The following is an 18,113-nucleotide window of genomic DNA, read 5'->3' as shown; positions in this document are numbered from 1 at the left end:
AGCTCCTCGCTACCTCTTGGTCTCCCGGACATGTTTCTTGCCTTCCCCCAGTTCATCTGGGTTGGCCCCCTGTTCCTACAGACGAAGTTTAGACCCTTAGCCTTGTGTTGAGGATCTTCCAAAGCCTGGCCCTGACCAACTTTCCCGCTCCTGTTTCCCACTGGGCACCTTCCGCTAATCCCCATCTCAGTTGCTCTCAGCTGCTAGCTGTGCCCCAACTCTCCCTTTACTTTCTCTTTGCTCCCGCCCTGCCCTAAACCCAAAACGTCTTTTCTTTGTGAGTCTCCAAATCCTACCTACCCTTTAAGGCCTCTTCTAAATAACATTTTTCATGAAGGTTCTTCAATTTTCTTAGCTAATAGTGATTGCCTCCCTCTGAACTCCTACCGCATTTCATGTGTACCTGGAATTTCTGGCAATTTTCATTTTCTTTTATTACAGTTGTTGATGTTCTTCTGACTGTTTTCTAAAATCCGCGAGACGAAGGAGAACGGGGTCTTGTTTCTCACCACATCTGCTACAGCAGTTCCCACAGTCTCTGTGCGCTACCTCTCGGGAGTTTGAACGGGCGTGTGAATGATGGTGTATGGCTGTGTCACACTTACACGGAGGACACAGGGCCCACTTTAGCAAGCACAGGAAGCCTTGTTTCTTACAGGTCTTTCTAAAGATGAACAAAGGTAACTCTGGTGAATTCCCACTGTGGGGAGGACTTCCCACTGTGGGGAGGACTTGCAGTGGCGATCCTGGGACGGCTTTTGACTAACTTACGACGCTGGGGCTACAGCGCCGGCATCATAGTGTGCAGGGTAAAGGGTGGGCCGGGCAGGGAGGTTGGCAGACCGTGAAATATTTGATTGTTTATTGTGCGCTGGGGATACCATGTCTGGTGCCTGGGATGTAGTGGTTAGTTCAACAGACGTTGGGGGGAGGGCTGGGAACAAGTAGATCAGACGCCTGGCTCTGTCAACTACGTGGTGGATTTGTGAAGCCACTTCCCTAGTTAGCTGTGTATCACACAGGACTTACATCTCTGCTTCTGAACCTTGTTCTCAGTTCTTTCTGGGGATCCGTGAGGCAATGATAAGTAGATTTAGAAGAGAGCTACCACATAGCCCAAGGAGCCAGGTTTCTGGTACTGGGTTTTATTTTAAAATAAAGGTAATGGGGGGCATCTTGGTGGCTCAGTCAGTTAAGTGTCTGACTTCAGTTCAGGTCGTGATCTCGGGGTCCTGGGATCCGGCCCCATCGCAAGCTCCCTGCTCGGCGGGGAGTCTACTTGTTCCTCTCCCGCTGCCCCTCCCCCTGCTCGTGTGCACAAACGCGCACGCTGTCTTTCTCTCTCAAATAAATAAAATCTTAAAAAAATAATAAAAATAGAGGTGATGCATGCATGCAGCCTGTATTACATACATACTTCCGAAAATACTTTCTTTTAAAAGATAATACCTACATACATAGTACTTCACTCAGAGATATAAAGATGCTGTCCTCCAGCCACCTAGTTGTCCTCCATGTTCTTCTGCCCCTTGCTTTTTCACTGAACTCCTATCTTAGAGATCTTTCCATAAATGTACACATGAATTTGTTTTCTTCTAACAGATGTATCTGATTTTATTTATATCCCTACTGATGGACATTTAGACTCATTCTTTTTTCTTTTTTGCTATTACAAACTCTACTGCATTATCATTTACACATATATCTTTGGAACTTGTAAAGGTATATTTCTAGAAAAATAATTCCTAGAAGCAGAATAGTGGGCAAAGGGTATTTAGTTATTTTTGCTGGTTGGTTGGTTGGTTAGTTTAAAATTTTGGTAGGTTCAAAAATTTTTTTGATAGATATTATGAGATTTCCTTCAAAGAGGTGGCACCAATTTAAATTCCCACAGTGACATGAGAGTGCCTTTTTAGGTGTAGAGTTTTTGCAGGTAATTTGTCTTAGGTTCTGTTCTCCGACTTTCAGAACAGCTTTCTAATTCTGGGAAGTAGTAGCAGGTTGGCAACAATATTCCAGTTTTACTTTTTATCTAGTAATTGATTAACATCGAATCCCCAACTCTTGTATTTTTCCAGGAGCTGCACAGTATGAAATGTTACAGAGATCCAAGGCAGTCCAAGAGCTTTGGGTTCAGATGCTAACCGTCGTCCTTCCTAACTGTACTGTCCCCTTCCCAGTGCCCCCTCTGTCCTCTCTTTGAGGCTGTTTCCTGACCTATAAAATATGACCAGTAATACCCACCTGACAAAGATATCGTGAGGATTAAATTCGATTACGTATATAAAATACTTATTACGGTGCCTTTCAAATAGTCTGCATTCTATAAGTGTTCCTCCCGTCCTATAAGTGGGACAAAAAAGCTGACAAAATCAATAGGCTCATTCTAGACGCAGTTGTTCCTTCTCGGGATTCTTCGATGCCCTAAGTAGTAGAGGACTGCGTGGGCCCTGGTCACGCGGAGGGTCAGAGTTCGTCAGCCAACCGTGTGTCTTACAGCCGTCGTCATGGCGGCTCCCTGGCTCTGATGGGGAGAGGCCTTTACGCTGAGTGTCTGCCCCTTCCCCTCACAGCCAACTGGCTTCTTTCTCTGCCTCCACAGATGTCATCGTCCCTGAGAATGGAGAGGCAGTGGGCACCAGAGAGGTCAAGTGCTGCATCCGGCAGATCCAGGAACTCATCGTCTCCCGGCTCAATCAGGCAGTGGCCAACAAGCTCATCAGCTCAGTGGATTACCTGCGCGAGAGCTTCGTGGGGACCCTGGAGCGCTGTCTGCAGAGCCTGGAGAAGTCCCAGGACGTCTCCGTTCACATCACCAGTAATTATCTCAAACAGGTACTCAAAGACCTGTTAGATACCACGTCACAGACACCACAGGAGACAGAGCCCACACGCGAGCCCAACCCCGAGCTAGCCAAGAATTTCCCTTTCACCGTTTTGCCCATCCAGTTTGAGTTTTGTTTTGTTTTCCCGTCACATGACCCCTGCCTCTCCGAGGTGCTTGTGAACCACAAAGTCGCAGTTAAGGCAACGTGCAAGACGGTGAAGACGGAAGTAAAGGGGCCCAGAGAGACAAAATCGATGATCAACCCCTGTAGACTCTGCCTGTTTACGGAAGGATATATTTGGGAACCTTGAAACGGGACTCTCTGCTTTAAGTAAATACTGTTTATCACATTTTTTAATCGGCCACTCTGCTCAGGGCATATTGATTTTCTTTTGTGTGTTCTCTTTCAGATCTTAAATGCCGCCTATCACGTTGAAGTTACGTTTCACTCAGGGTCCTCGGTGACAAGGATGCTGTGGGAGCAAATCAAACAGGTGGAGCTGGTGTAGAGAAACATTTTCCGCCCCTTGTCGGCCCTGATCAACCTTAGTCACTCTAGTAGCGACTGATGTCTAGGATATTCTGTTGGCATAGGGTGGCCGTTTGTCCTGGTTTGTCTGCCCAGAAGAGTTCTGGTTTATGCCTGTTTTGGAATAATTAGGACTAGTGCCCCTTTAATGCTTAAAGTAGTGCATTGAAATGAAATTTTATGCAGCCATCAAAGTCTCCTTCACCAGCTTCTTCTTGTTCCTTTTTCCCGGCCTATCAGAACCGGGCTTTGTTGCCAGAGGCCATTTATGTGGTTTCTTTTCCAGAATGCGACGTGGCTCTCTCCGTACAGAGTTCAGAAAGGCAGTTCTCAGGCACCCCTGGCGCTAAGTGTCCCTGCTGAGGGTTGCGAGCACGTAGACTCGCCTGGTGTTCTTTGATGCTTTCCGTTGGGCTGAGCTCTGGTTCTGAGGTCGATGGAACTGGAGAGGAGTCTTGCCTTTCACGGGGCTCCTTTCTTCATACGAGGGGCTAGCCCGACGGGAGGGATGTCGGTTCTTTCTGGGGGCTCCCGTCTCCCACCCTTGCATGCGCTCACCGCCCTCACCCCGCAGATCATCCAGCGCATCACGTGGGTGAGCCCGCCGGCCGTCACGCTGGAGTGGAAGCGGAAGGTGGCCCAGGAAGCCATCGAGAGCCTCAGTGCCTCCAAGTTGGCCAAGAGCATCTGCAGCCAGTTCCGGACCCGGCTCAACAGTTCCCACGAAGCTTTCGCAGCGTCCCTGCGGCAGGTGGGCGTGCGGGAAGCGAGAGAGGAACCTATCCGTCGGGGAATATTTTGCCCACTGCTCTTCATACAATTTTTATGAAATCGTCAGTATATTTTCTTCCTAGTTGTTAAATGATAATATTATGTTATGGGAAGTTTCATCAACACATCTTTCATGTGGAGATTTTTCTAACTCCAGGGAACATGGAGGGAACTCAGTTAATTTCTCCCCATTTCACTGAGTAAGGAGTGAAAATCAAGGGGGGTAGGAATTTTACTCATTTAAGTTATTTAGTATTTTAGGAATGAGTGAAAGAAAGGATGACTTTGCAACTTTCATACTGGTTCACGGTTATGTGACATCTGCTTGTCCCCTTGGGGTGGATGTGTGCACGTGTGTGTAGAGTGTGGGGTGCGGAGATGCGGGTACGCATCCAGGAGGAACAGTTATTACTGACCGAGAGCTCACGTGTACCAGTCACTTGCGGGCGTCTTGTGTAACTCTCACAGTGACCCTTAGGCGGTAGCCGTTACTTCCCCATATAATAGGTGAGGCAGCCAAGCTGGGGACTTGATAAGTCACATATCTTTTTTCTGTTTCCCTCCCAGCTAGAAGCTGGCCACTCAGGCCGGTTGGAGAAAACAGAAGATCTGTGGTTGAAGGTTCGGAAAGATCACGCCCCACGCCTGGCTCGCCTTTCTCTGGAAAGCCGTTCTTTACAGGACGTCTTGCTGCATCGTGAGTCCTGTTTTTCCCAAGTAAATGGGGGGAAGTTCTGGATACCTGACATTCTCGTGTTCTACCTCGGAGAATCCCAGTGTCTAAAGCTGCTTCCTTGCGAAGCTGCCTCAGCACCCCTGATGTGTTTTTGAATTCCTGAAGTCTGTGTGGTCCTGCTACTTGTACAGTTCAGACAACACAACTGAAGTTTATTTAAATCAGACCAGTTAGGTTACTTTCTACTCGTTTCTAGTAGCGTCAGAATTTCAACCCCCAGCATAATTATGACTTCCTACTCTTAGGTCCACATCTAAGAATCTTTTTTTTTTTTAAAGATTTTATTTATTTGAGAGAGAGAGAGAGTGAGTGAGCACAAGCAGAGGACAGGGGCAGAGGGAGAAGCAGACTCCTGGCTGAGCAGGGAGCCCGATGTGGGGCCTGATCCCAGGACCCCAAGATCATGACCTGAGCTGAAGGCAGATGCTTAATTGACTGAGCCACCCAGGCGCCCTAAGAATCTTTTTTTTTAATGAGATATTTTATATATTTTTTTCATATGCAATCTTTAAGATTTATTTTTAAGTAATCTGTACACCCAATGTGGGTCTCGAACCCACAACCCCGAGATCAGGGGTCACGTGCTCCACCGACCAAGCCAGCCAGGTGCCCCGCACGTCTGAGAATCTCAGGGAGGTTGCCCAGCAAGTTTTCGTTCCTCCTGCCTTATCTCTGTCTCCATACTTTATAGGTAAACCTAAACTGGGGCAGGAGCTCGGCCGGGGCCAGTATGGTGTGGTGTACCTGTGTGACAACTGGGGGGGACACTTCCCTTGCGCCCTCAAGTCGGTCGTCCCTCCGGACGAGAAGCACTGGAATGACCTGGCTTTGGAGTTTCACTACATGAGGTAGGTTCTCCTGTCATTCGTCTCTATGGCAGAAGATCCAGAGAAGAAGCCAGAAGCCTGGTAGGAATTTCGTATCAAGAGCTGCAGCATGCCTTGTCTCTCCATTCCTGTGTCCCACGATGCTGTCACCGGTGTTTCTGTGTTGGGCCCAGAAATGGGCTCTCTTGCAGGCCTTCACGGTGTCTGCTGCCCCCTCCCCACCATCCTGATTTCTCAGACTCTGCCTTCCGTTTGACTTCTTAGTCCTTTAGGCCTGTCAGTTTTTAGATTCCGTGATCCTTTGTCCTTGTTGGAGAGGCCATTCTCTTGGCCCTCTATCTGCGCCGAGGGCCGTTACCTCGGCCCTGGACGAGGTGTGGTCTCGGGGCTCCTGCCCCCGCGGGGGCACGCGGTGCAGGCTCAGAGCCGGAGCACCGCAGCCCCGGCCTCTCCCGTTCCCGCCAGGTCTCTGCCGCAGCACGAGCGCTTGGTGGATCTGCACGGCTCGGTCATCGACTACAGCTACGGCGGCGGCTCCAGCATCGCCGTTCTGCTCATCATGGAGCGACTGCACCGGGACCTCTACACGGGGCTGAAGGTGAGGCCACGCGGCCAGAGCGGCCCGCAGCCGGCCCCACGCAGTCCTCTCTGCCCTGTCTTCCTTCCGTGTTTATCCACACCTCCTAGCTTTCCCAAGACGTTTTTGGAGAATAACCAAGCGTTATTACCCTCATTTCCAAAAAACCTTAAGAATTTCTCAGAATCCATTTTTTTGGCCCAGGGTGTATCCAGAATACCACCAGTGCACCACTGTTACCTCTTGTAAAAATCTAGGCGACTCAGAAGAGCAGAGAAGCACCCTGTAATTTTGCTCTCGATGGATAAAGCCAGTGCTTGTTGTTTAGTCAACAAATACTTATTAGTGACTACTTTGTACAGGACCCTGTGTTAAGCACCATAAGGGGATAGCAAAAAGTGTAATTGCCAGGGGCACCAGGCTGGCTCGGTCGGTAGAGCATGTGACTCTTGATCTCGGGGTCATGAGTTCAAGCCCCATGTTGGGCACAGAGCCTACTTTAAAAAAAAAAAAAAAAGGTGTAATTGCCAGAAGCTCACCGACTTGCAGTTGGTGAATATTTCATGAAGATGTGGCGTTTGAGTGTGATAAATCCACCTTGATGGGTCAGATTTGGGCAGGTAGAAGGAAGAATCCATACCACTGGGAAGGAGTAGCATAAAGCCCAGAGCATTTGAAGGACGCGAGTCATGTTGGAACAGCTGTCTGGGAGTAGAGGGGCATGATGTGCAAAGAAATGTTGAGAAGAAATTACAGAACACAAAAATGAAGAATTTCCATAGAATTTAGACCATGAAATGCTGTTGAAAGATTTTGAGTGAAGGTGAAGTGCCCTCAGTCGGATGTCGAGTTTCCCTCACCCAGAGCAACCACAAGGGATGTGGAGACATTCCCTTGTCTGGTCCCTACACGGGCTGAGTGGGGCTGGGGCAGCTAACCCTGGAGGACCTGGGTAGGTCCCTTGTCACAGATGTCTCTTGTACCAGTTAATATGGAAGCTTCCGAATAAAAGACGGGAATCCTTAGAACTATGATTGTAGGAGTCATGAAAAATCAATAGGATGGAGGAAATGATTCTCCCAGTGGCTCTCTCTCTTCATTTCCGAGGAGTTAGGCTCAGCACTATCTGATGCTTTCCCACAGGTAGGCTGAGCTTCTGGATGAGTGATGTGATGTTCTCTGGAATTCAGGAGGTGCTAAGTTGGAGGCATGGTAAAAGTAAGAGGGGTGACTTTGATATTTGAATCCATAAAGCCAAACCTGGGCTGACCAGGCTATAAAGCAGTAGAAGGCGTTCTGCCCGAGAGACCTAGAAATACTTTTTTTTTTTTTGAGTATTTTTATTTTTTAATTTTTAGTTTTTTAAAAAATAATCTCTGTGCCCAACATGGGGCTTGAACGCACAACCCTGAGATCAAGAGTCACATGCTCCACCGACCGAGCCAGTCAGACACCCTGAGACCTAGAACTACTTGGAGCCTCAAGAGCAGTTCCAGAGTCTGTCCGGGGCTTGGAAATGAGCTCCTGCCTCCAGTTGCTGGCCTGCGCCTCCTCTAGCCCCATGTGGGGTCATCCGGCCGCCTGTGTGCGGCCTCCAAGGGATGTTATCTGGCCTCACAGCTTGTCCTTCCTCGCGTTCCCTCGGCTTCCTTCTCCTGACTGCTTTCCTCTTCCCTTCTTCCCGCCTGCTCCTCTGCCCTTGTCCTCTGTGTGCCCTGCAGAAGGAGCTCGGAGTGGGTTTAAGCACGTTGGACTGAGGGGTTGTCTTGTTAGTGACGAGTGAGCCCTTTTGTCTCCCCAAGGCTGGGCTGACGCTGAGGACCCGTCTGCAGATCGCACTAGATGTGGTGGAAGGGATCCGCTTCCTGCACAGCCAGGGACTTGTGCACCGTGATATCAAGCTAAAAAATGTCCTGGTAAGTAGAGCTGTTTCCCCGAGATAACCCGCTGCCTCTGTGGGTTCAGTGGCCTTCCGAGGGGCCGCCTATGTGTGAGCGGGATCACGGAAGCGCCTGCCGGGAACACAGTGGCGTTGACAGCGGAGTGGGTTGAGCCATCTTGGACGTAAGGCTTGGGGAGTGTCAGGCCGCCTCATAGACCAAGCTTCTGTCGCTTCAGGTTTTTCCTCCCAACACTGTTGGAAACATGTGAACTTCCAGAACAGAGTGGTCCAATGGCGATCCAGATATCGTTCATCCGGATTCGTGTTCTCTTTCTCCAGCCTTCCTCTCTCTCTCTGTGTTCCTCAGTCTCTCTCTCTCTCTCTCTCTCACACACACACACACTTTTACTCAACTACAGGAAAATAAGTTACAGGTAGCACATTACTCCTAAATACTCGAGCTTGTATGTCCTAAAAAGGACATTTTTCTGTGTAATTCAAATGCCATTATCACACCAAAGAAATTTAACGTCAGTACAATACTGTTAGTTAATATACAGTTTATATTCACATTTCCCAGTTACCCAGACACAGTCTGTTTGTTCGCTTGTTTGATCCAGGGTCACTCCAGGATCAGACGGTGCACTCTGTTGTCATGTTTTCCTGTCCTCCTTTAATCTAGAATAGTTCTTCTGCCCTTTTTTGCTTTTGTGATGTTGATGTTTTTGAGGATTCCATGTCTGGTTGTTGTTTAGGGTTTGGTCAGAGGGGCTGGATGTGGGCTGAGATGGGTAGATGCACCGTCAAAGGGAAGGTGGTCCTGAACCCACCAGTCCTGGGATCTCAGTTCTTGAAAGTGTGTTGGATAGCATCGAGGTGTCTCTGGCAATGCTTACGTGCTACATAAAAAGATGACAGCAGGGTGGGGGAAGGGAAAGATTGCCCTAAAATCATGGGCTGAAACCTGAGAGGCTTCTCAATTGTCAAATGAAGCACAGATTTAGTCTTTTGGACCTTTAGGAAAGGAAACTGTGGGGAAATCAGGCAACTCTCCTCAGCCGACCAGAGGACCCCTCAGCCTTCTTCCTTAGCGACTTTCTGCCCTGGGGTCTGGAGGTCAGAGGGGAATCCTCAGGAACTGAACTACTTTCCTCCGTGTCTTTCACTTATTCATTCTTCCCAGACTTACTAAGTGTCTGCCATGTGCCAGGCCCTACGCTAAGCGTGAGGCATACAGAGTTGAAAAAGACAGCCGCGGCCATTAGGTTGCTTGCAGTCTGGGGAGAAGACAGGAGTGGGAATGAATCTGGAGACAGGGAGGCTTGCGTAAGTGCTCCGTGGAGGGAGACGCCTGCTCTGAGCTCGAGTGTGCAAGTGGGTGCTGCGTGCAGGCTACGACGCAGGCTGACTCTCGCCCTGCTCTGTTGGCAGCTGGACAAGCAGGACCGTGCCAAGATCACGGACTTAGGATTCTGCAAGCCAGAGGCCATGATGTCAGGCAGCATCGTGGGGACGCCCATCCATATGGCCCCTGAACTCTTCACAGGTAAGCTGTGGGGCAGGGAGGGGGCTTCAGCAGGGCTCCATGCTTTAGCCCCGAGGGCTCCGCCTTGGGCTAAGTAGTATCCGCAGGGACTCCTGGCAGGCCTGGTGCAGGCGAGGGAGAAGCAGAGGAGGGAGCCCTGAGGCAGGGAGCGGGGAAAGGGGAGAGGCAGAGCGGGCAGCAGGAACATCAGGAACAGCGCACGCGGGAGCCACCAGGTCTTCCTGTGGAGGTTTCTCCGGGCTGCTCGCGCCATAATTGCCACAGTCAGCCGACCGGCTGCTCATGAAGTGCTGACTGAGTAACTTTGATGCGTCAGGAGTCGGCCCTGATCAGTAAGGGGCTTGCGGATGACAGAGACGTGCTGGGAGACGTTCAAGAACCAGGAAGCAGTGAACGACAGCACGTGACGGGTGCTGACACGGCTGCCAGCTAACATGATGTTGCTGTTCAGCCGAGTGACAAAGGAGGGTTGCAATGTTTGAGTTTTGCGGTAGAAGTGAGATGGCAGGTAGCGCTTGAGTCAGGTCTGGAAAAATTGGCCTTTGGGAAGGGAGCTCGTAGGAAGCGTGTTCTTTGAGCTGGGCGGCAGGAGTATGCTTTTTCATACGTTTTGTTCCATTTAATGCTTACGGCCCTTCTGTGGTGATGGCGATGCGTTTTCATGCCCGTGTCACAGATAAAGTCGAGTCCAGATTGGTGAACGTCAGAAAGCCACCCCAACACACGGAGCTAAAGATGATGGAGCTGGGATTGGAATCTAGGTTTTTCTGGCTCTAGACTCAAACCACGCGTCACGAAGGAGAGAACATTCTGGAGGCTGGGGAAAGGGAACTAGGAAAACTGCAGCATAGAAATAAGCAAGACAGGATGGAAGCCCATGGGGGGAATAACAGCACACAAGGTTGGGGATGAAGTGCTCTGAGCTTGAAGTCCGCGCAGAGGAGTGAGCGGTAAGGAACTTGAGCTCGTGCGCAGGCGCGGATGAAAACACGTTCGCCGAAGGTTAGCTTAGCAGCAGGAGGTGGGGGGGGTGCGAGCGGCCAGAACCGAGGTAGGCAGAGCAGTGGTGCTTGTGTCCAGGGGCAGGCTGCTGGTAGTGTGGGACAAAGCAAGTGCGCCGGGTGCCAGGGCAGCTCAGGGCATGATCGACTGGGCAGCGACGACGAACAGCAAAGAAGGACCAGACTAGGACCCAAGGGCTCGAACCTGAGGGACCTGAGGGATGGGAGATGGTCGTGGTGTTGCTGAGGCAGATGGGAAGGTCACGGCAGGCCCCTTGTCAGCGTGGAGAAGAGTTCGAATGGGCGATCTGCGCGGCCTCCTCTCGTTCGCCTCACGCACAGGTCTGCCCCCAGCCCTTCACGGAGTCGGGCTCGTAAGGATTAGGGGTTAGCTGGACCCACAGTAACGCCAAGCACACACTCATCGTTTATCTTTCTCTAGATTTCCTTCCTACAGAAGTTCTGTTCCCACTGCTTTCATTTTATTTTGGCTGTTTCATGTTTCATTTCCCTGGATTGTTTCTCTGCAGTCCTACTGCTGACAGAAGAATCTTTCTAAAATACGTTCTTCGTGACACCTGCTGCCCGAAAACAATAGAGGACTTCCTGCTGTCCATTGAATCCAGACTTCTCTGTCTGATTTTTTTTTTTTATTAAAGATTTTTATTTATTTGACAGAGATAGAGACAGCCAGCAAGAGAGGGAACACAAGCAGGGGGAGTGGGAGAGGAAGAAGCAGGCTCACAGAGGAGGAGCCTGACGTGGGGCTTGAACCCGGAACGCCGGGATCACGCCCTGAGCTGAAGGCAGACGCTTTAACCGCTGTGCCACCCAGGCGCCCCTCTCTGTCTGATTTTTAAAGACTTTTACATTCTGGTTCCCATCTACCCACCCGTTTCCCAGCCTTGCTTCCCTAATCCGACCTATCAGGATGAATCTTCTTGGCTGTTGCATCAGAATCAAAGGCCTGTCCTCCTTCTTTGTCAGGCTCTGGCCCCAGTTCTGCCCGCCCAGTGCTGTGGTTTTGGGTGTATTAAGATGGGCGTCGTAAACAGTCCTGCCTACCAGGGTTGTTAGGGGAGGCAATGGATGTTATAAGCTTTAGAAATAAAGGCGTGGAGACCTCTGCAGACCCTGTGAGCAGGGATGCAGCCACTCTCTGTCCCTGGCTCACTGCCATCGCCTCTTCTCGCTACAGGGAAGTATGATAATTCCGTCGACGTCTACGCCTTTGGTATTCTCTTCTGGTATATCTGCTCGGGATCTGTCAAGCTCCCGGAAGCATTTGAGAGGTGCGCCAGCAAAGACCATCTCTGGAACAATGTGCGGAGAGGTAAGAGCCACAAGCCCTACTTTGTCCTGCCCCCCCCCGCCCCCCACCATCGAAAGCAGACCGAGAGCAGTGGGACCACATACCATCATGGAATCCAGGAAAGACACTGAAATCAGACCTTTGCTTTCAGGCAGTATTGTACCGAACTGATTCAAGAAGGCTTTTTGCTTAAACATTTCCAATTCTTCAACTTCCTATGCCAGTACGCTCCAGTTTTTTTGTCACCGTTACTACTGGTTTCTGACCTTGGTGTTTGCAGTTGAAGCCAGAACTCCTGAGCCCTGCCTGGGTGATCGGTCTGCGAGCTGGTCGGGCCTCATCACGGCACGGGCCCTCTCACTGACTCTGGCTTTGCTTCCGTGTGCCTTTCTCCAGGGGCCCGGCCAGAGCGTCTTCCTGTGTTTGACGAGGAGTGCTGGCAGTTGATGGAGGCCTGCTGGGACGGGGACCCCTCTCAGAGGCCTCTCTTGGGCATCGTCCAGCCCATGCTCCAGGGCATCATGGACCGGCTATGCAGGTCACATTCAGAGCAGCCAAACAGAGGGCTCGACGATTCTACTTGAAAGCAAAGACCTTTCTCCTTCACTCTGTTTCTTTCCTTCCCCTCACCTTTTGGCCGTGGGAAGAATTTGACATTTATTCACAGCACTCCCCAGGGAACTGATGCTTGTGGGCAGCTTGAGACCTTCCCAGGCTGAGATGCCTCCCGGATCTGAAGTGTTGGCTGGCTGTTGGGGCATGTTCAGCAGCTCACTGATGCCCCAAGCCATCCCGTTAGCAAAAGATCGTCTAGGACACACAGACGCCGAAGAATGCAATGTTCCAGTCTCAGAACTGAAAAGGAGGCAAATGTACCAGTTGTCTGTTCACTGTATGTTGCTAAGACAGGTGGGGCACTGCAGTGGCGATAGTATTAAAAACTATAATTTTCATCTTTTTGGCTCTAGCTAGGAATAGTTTGGTCTTTCCTGTCGTCAGGGCCCTTAGAAAATTTGCACTTAGTTCCAGGATTGTGAGAACATAGGAGCAAAACAATAACTTTGTGCTCCGGGCAGCCAGATCTCGGGTTGCAACAGCCGGAGGCCCCAGTGAGGGAGCTGGAAACCGAGCTGTCTGTTCCTGTGTGCCAGCGCGCTTATGTTTATAGCACTGAATAGCCCTGCCTTCTGCGGGTGGGTTTCACGGTTACGTCACCAAGAGGCCACAAAAAGAAAAAAATGTGGTGTACATATATGTATGTATATACATATGTGATCGGATTCTGAGTTACTGCTAACCCCAGGATAGAATCTTTTCTTCTTCCCTTTGGTCTTGATTTTTTTCCCCCCTTTTTGGTCTCGAGATGGGGAAACTCCAGTTAACATGGTATCTGGGGATGAGTGTCTGGGTAAAACTGACCGGTGCGGAGTAACTGCTGAGACCTGAGACATGAGCAGTGATCTGGAGCTATGGGCTTCCCTGCAAACCTTCTAGAAGGATACCAGGCCGTCTCTAAACTTAGAAGAATCAAAAATTCCTATTTTTGTGTTTGAAACTAACACACTGATGTTTTTAAACTCCCATCAATGAGCTTTTTAACCGAGATTTCTTTTGCAACTTGTCCCTTCTTTTTTACTTTATTTTGAATGTAACGTAAGAAGAAAAGCACCAGGTGGAATAGAACGCTTTCTGTAGCTCTGTGTGTGCCCCTCATGCTGGTGGTTCCCCTCCCCTGCAGCTGGGAGCTGTGCTGGTGGGCTTTTGGAGTGTGTGTCAGGAAGTGTGCCGAATAGGAGAAGTTCTGAAGGGGAACGATTTACATGTTGACGTACCTCAGATCTTGACTTAAAGCCTCGCTCAACCAAGATGGTCCATCCGACTTAGAACACCAGGGGGTGAAGGAATAGACAGAGGAGGGCAGTAGCCTTGTCCATCTGCCTAATCTCCAAGCTCTGTGGTCTCTCCCCTGTGCCTGGCCCCCAAGTCTGGGAAGCAGGTCCCTGAGTAGGTGTGTAAGGAGATGGGCAGATTTGCTGCTGGGATTTTGCAGGGTTGTTTCTAGAATGACCATCTCTTAAACATTAACAGAGTATAAATGGCGTTCACAAGAAATTTTTCATGTAACTTGTAAAGTTCAGTTTTCACTCTTTGGCTGTGCTGGGCTCTGATTATGATACGCTTGAGTGTAGTAAGCCTCCAAGCACTTGGAGCCCTTCAGAGACTCCATATAGTGCTAAAAACCTTTTTACTTGCAAGCAATAAAGTGACCGACGCAGTGTCTTTGGGTTCTGTGAGCTCCAGCCTTGTTCTGGTGGAATGTTCAGTGGATCTCTTAGAATTTTTAATACCCATTTATACCTTTACTTCTTCAAGTCACTCTGTTCTTGCCGGCATTAACTCGTGTGTCTTCCTGGGGACTACGATGGGGCTTCCAGGAAGCCAGATTTTCAAGTTTAAAAAGGAGAGGTGATAGTGTCTCCCTGCTGAAAAATCAGTCTAAGTGTCTGTTCCATATGAAATTTCAGGAAAGGTCTTCTATAGTTCCCTTTCCCAGAGAGTCTTAGTCCAGGTCAAATCAGGAGTCTGTGCTGCTGTTGTGGAAGCCACATTCCTAACATTCTTCCCAAGTCTTAGTTCCTACCCCCATTCATGCGGGGGTGGGGGGTGGTGTCCCTCTGCCCAGTGTCCCTTTTCAGTGTGTCCCCTGCACCTTAGTCTGCTCTCAGACACCAGTTTCCTAGCAGATTCCCACATTTTTTGCCTGAGGGAGGAGGGAGGAGGGGAGGGACCAATGTTAAGTAAGACAGTAGTTGTGTTAACAATTCATTTCAAAAAAAGTGTTTTGAGAAAAGGTGCAAGATATTCCTGAAGCTCTCCGGGCCAGCCAAAGTCCACATAGAGCTCTTTGGGAGGTGTGATTCGAGCACTCAGCGGGCTGAGTGCAGGAATACAATATATAACACATGCATACTTTGCTTTCGTTTTATAACATTGTCAGCTAATTTTGGATTCTTTGTTCCTTGGCACCCATTATTATTAAAGTGATGGAATGCCATGAAATGTACTGTACTGTATATTACTTGGGAAGACACTAGGTATTCAAAGAAGTCTGGGGGCACTTGGGCTGTAGCGGGCTCAACGAGACCAAAGTCCTAAAGATTTTACCTCCTAGCTTTGGTTGTATGTGCTCCCAAGTGGTGAGGTGAGATTGTGGCTGGGGGAGGAGGAAGGATGGGACGGATTACCCTTACTGTGTTCTACCCTTCTAATCATTCATTAGGGCAATTTACCCCAGCCTGAAAATGATCACCTGGCCATTTTTAATATGCTTGAAGTCCAGTCACTACGTTACTTTAGAACTGAGTGAGGGACCTTCTTGCAGAGCAATCAAGAAATGGTGGAGCCTGGGGCCCCGGAGTGGCTGACCCTGTGCCTCGGGAGCTGGCAGTGAGGCCAGTCTAGCACGAGTTGAGGAATGCTCGTTTGGCTGAGGTTTCCACTAGGCATGCCCTAGTTCCTGGATCCTCTGTAGAGAGTGGCTCATTGATTGAGCAAGCCTTCCACTTCTCTAGGAAGGAGGGCTGTGCTGGTTCTTCCCAGACCAAAGAGAATCACTTGTGACTCCATCAGTTTCAAGGGGACAGAGCCTAGGTAGCAGCTTCTCGTAATTTTTAACACTAAAATTCAAGGAAACAGTGAAGGAAAGGACATCTTACTACCACAGACGGGAACAGGGGACTGGTAGAACTCTCCCCCGGTACCTGTCAGCTCTCTAGTGCATTTTGATGCATCTTTGCTGAACTGCCAAAGAGGGGTTGCAAAGTTGTTTCCTGACGAGAGAAGGGGTTTGGGGTGGCAGGGCTCCAAAGTGATAACTGCACTGAATGACACTTTATATATATATATTATTTTTTTTGGCTTATTATTTAGCACTGAGAAGCCAAGAGGGATCGGTGATTACGGTAGCACTTGGGGGGCAGAGGTCCCCTGTGGCCTTGCTTTGGAGAGAAGGCATGCTTGGTGTTCCATCTGGCTAATCAGGGAATCTCCACGAAGTCCCTACTGCTTCGGAGCGGGATAAAGGGCCCTCGAAGAGTCCTTCGCCAAAAGAGTAGTTGCTTTCTTTGAGTTTTCAAAGTTTGACTTCTGGATTTGCTGGATCAAATAACCCACTTTTTCTTTAAAAGAAAAAAAAGTGGATTTATCCTTCTAAATATGGGGGGAGTGGTAAGGGCTAGTGCCGTGTTGAAGTGGGTGAGGAGGGAGTACCCTGCAGAAATGTGTACTGCAAACTCCTTTGGGGGTTGCGAGGAGCACTACTGTCCTTAAAAGGGTTTTGTTTTTAACGTCCTTTGCTTTGTTAACATCCGGTCCAGTTGAGATGCGCGTGGAGACTGTGTGAATACCTGGCGTTGGGGGAGGCCACCCGACTCAGAGGGTTGAAAAGGAAATCGGTCTGGACGGCTTGTTGTCTTTTATCCTTATGTAATATTTTTGTTTGTTTTAAAGGACTAATGTCTATTACAGTGTTAATAAAAGTGTAACATACTAAGTGTGTAGAATAAAAGTGCAATAACAAGAGGAAGTTACCTTGGCACAAACCTCAGTCCTTCACTCTCCCTTCTTGTGCTGTCTCTTTTCCATAACATGGCAAACAGGACCGCGTTGTGTTTTTAAGAGACATGACTATGGGTTCAGTCTTCATCTAGTGTCATTTTGGACGGTTCAGTTTGGTTTTGTAGAGCATTCTGTATCCTTGTGGGTTGCACACATACCCCACATGCTGTAGAATAAAGATCACATTAACGTTTGACGTTTACGTCTCTTTGGCTTTGTTTCCCTTCCCTCCCTGGGTCAGAAGGACGGCCCCTGGCCAGTCCATTTCACGGGCACCTCTGCAGCCAGGGCTCTTCCAGCCTGCCTTAGAGGATGCTGGGAGCATCTTACTCTCCCGTGCACTGCTCTGCATTTCTGGGTACTTGACATTACCACCACCAGAGGGTGGGGCGGGGGCATGGGAGGGGGGCAAAGTAGGGTGATAGTTTATTTTTCCGAGCCTTTCCTGGACTCACACACCCTTTCCTCCAGCTTCTCTTGCAGCGCTGGGAGCTCATGCACGAGCCGGGCTACTCTCGGTTTTGCTGGGAGAGAATCTGAGGGTGGGATCTACATGCTGGCCGATCTGCATTTTCTGTTTGTGCTCACCCCACTGTCGGCGTCGCGGCCGAGGGGCAGCAGGCAGCAGGCAGCTTGCGGAGCTCTCCCCCAGGGTGTGTGGTGTGCGCTTGGTTTTGGGTTGCCGGATCCTGCTCGTGTGGCGGCCTCACGTTTTGCTACAACCGCCTGCGCTCTGACCGCAGCGCCCGTTCGGCCAGGAGGGGGCAGCACACCTCAGACGGTTGATGGGCTTGTGCGGAGGTCTTGCAGGAGAAGCCGCGGTGGAACCTGAGCGGTTCCCAGCCCGCCCCTCCACAACAGACGTCTCATGCAGGTAAGCCTGTCCCCCGGAGAAACTTTCCACTGGCTCCAGCCACCCTTCACAGCTGAACGCGTCCCGTCTTGGACGCACGTTCTCTGTGTCCTCGTGTAAAGCTCAGCGTGACCGCTCGCTTCCCTCCTCTCTTGCCAGGACAACTTTGGAGAACACAGCTGGTGGTAACACCTTTTTAGCCTGGGCCTGCTTTCCCAAGGACACCTCCCTCAGCAGGCCAACCGCTCAGGGTCACTGGGGTGGCCTTCCCGGTCCTGAGTTTGGGTGGGGCTCAGAGGGGAGAGGCCACCAAGTGTCTGAACATTATTAAATTCAGTTTCAAAACGTCTGCCGTTAGCAGGATCCCAAGCAGGCCCCAAAGTACTCCCTGAATAGCCTCCTTTCAAGTGCGGTCATCAGGGGGAGCCGTGCCCTGGTGGGGCCTCGTGGGGCCCTCCTAGGGATGGCCTGCTCCTCAGTCTTTTCTAACGGTAGCTTTTCAAGTCAGTGGGAAAACAGGCTGTTTATAAAACTGACTATCCCCCTGAGGAAAAGATCATGCAAAAGAGAAGGTAAAGAGCTAAACGGAAGAAAAAAAACAAACCCTATAACGGAAGGCATTTTTCTATATGCTA

General features: G+C 49.9%; 1 protein-coding gene across 1 annotated transcript in view; it reads left to right on the top strand.

The window, feature by feature from the left end:
• Positions 1-16,821, top strand: part of DSTYK (dual serine/threonine and tyrosine protein kinase) — a 47,361-nt gene extending 30,540 nt beyond the window's left edge. The window contains exons 4-13 of the mRNA XM_026480524.4: positions 2,603-2,835; positions 3,238-3,321; positions 3,931-4,107; positions 4,695-4,824; positions 5,555-5,711; positions 6,156-6,288; positions 8,070-8,183; positions 9,581-9,695; positions 11,895-12,029; positions 12,405-16,821. Of these exons, the coding sequence (XP_026336309.1) occupies positions 2,603-2,835; positions 3,238-3,321; positions 3,931-4,107; positions 4,695-4,824; positions 5,555-5,711; positions 6,156-6,288; positions 8,070-8,183; positions 9,581-9,695; positions 11,895-12,029; positions 12,405-12,592 (1,466 nt within the window). The 3' untranslated portion in view covers positions 12,593-16,821. The remainder of the gene's footprint in view (positions 1-2,602; positions 2,836-3,237; positions 3,322-3,930; positions 4,108-4,694; positions 4,825-5,554; positions 5,712-6,155; positions 6,289-8,069; positions 8,184-9,580; positions 9,696-11,894; positions 12,030-12,404) is intronic.
• The last annotated feature ends 1,292 nt before the right edge of the window (positions 16,822-18,113 follow it).

Source organism: Ursus arctos, unplaced genomic scaffold (genome assembly GCF_023065955.2).
Source record: "Ursus arctos isolate Adak ecotype North America unplaced genomic scaffold, UrsArc2.0 scaffold_2, whole genome shotgun sequence".
NCBI classification, from domain to species: domain Eukaryota; kingdom Metazoa; phylum Chordata; class Mammalia; order Carnivora; family Ursidae; genus Ursus; species Ursus arctos.
Note: the sequence above shows the minus strand (reverse complement) of the source record. Positions and strands in the feature narration are given on the sequence as shown.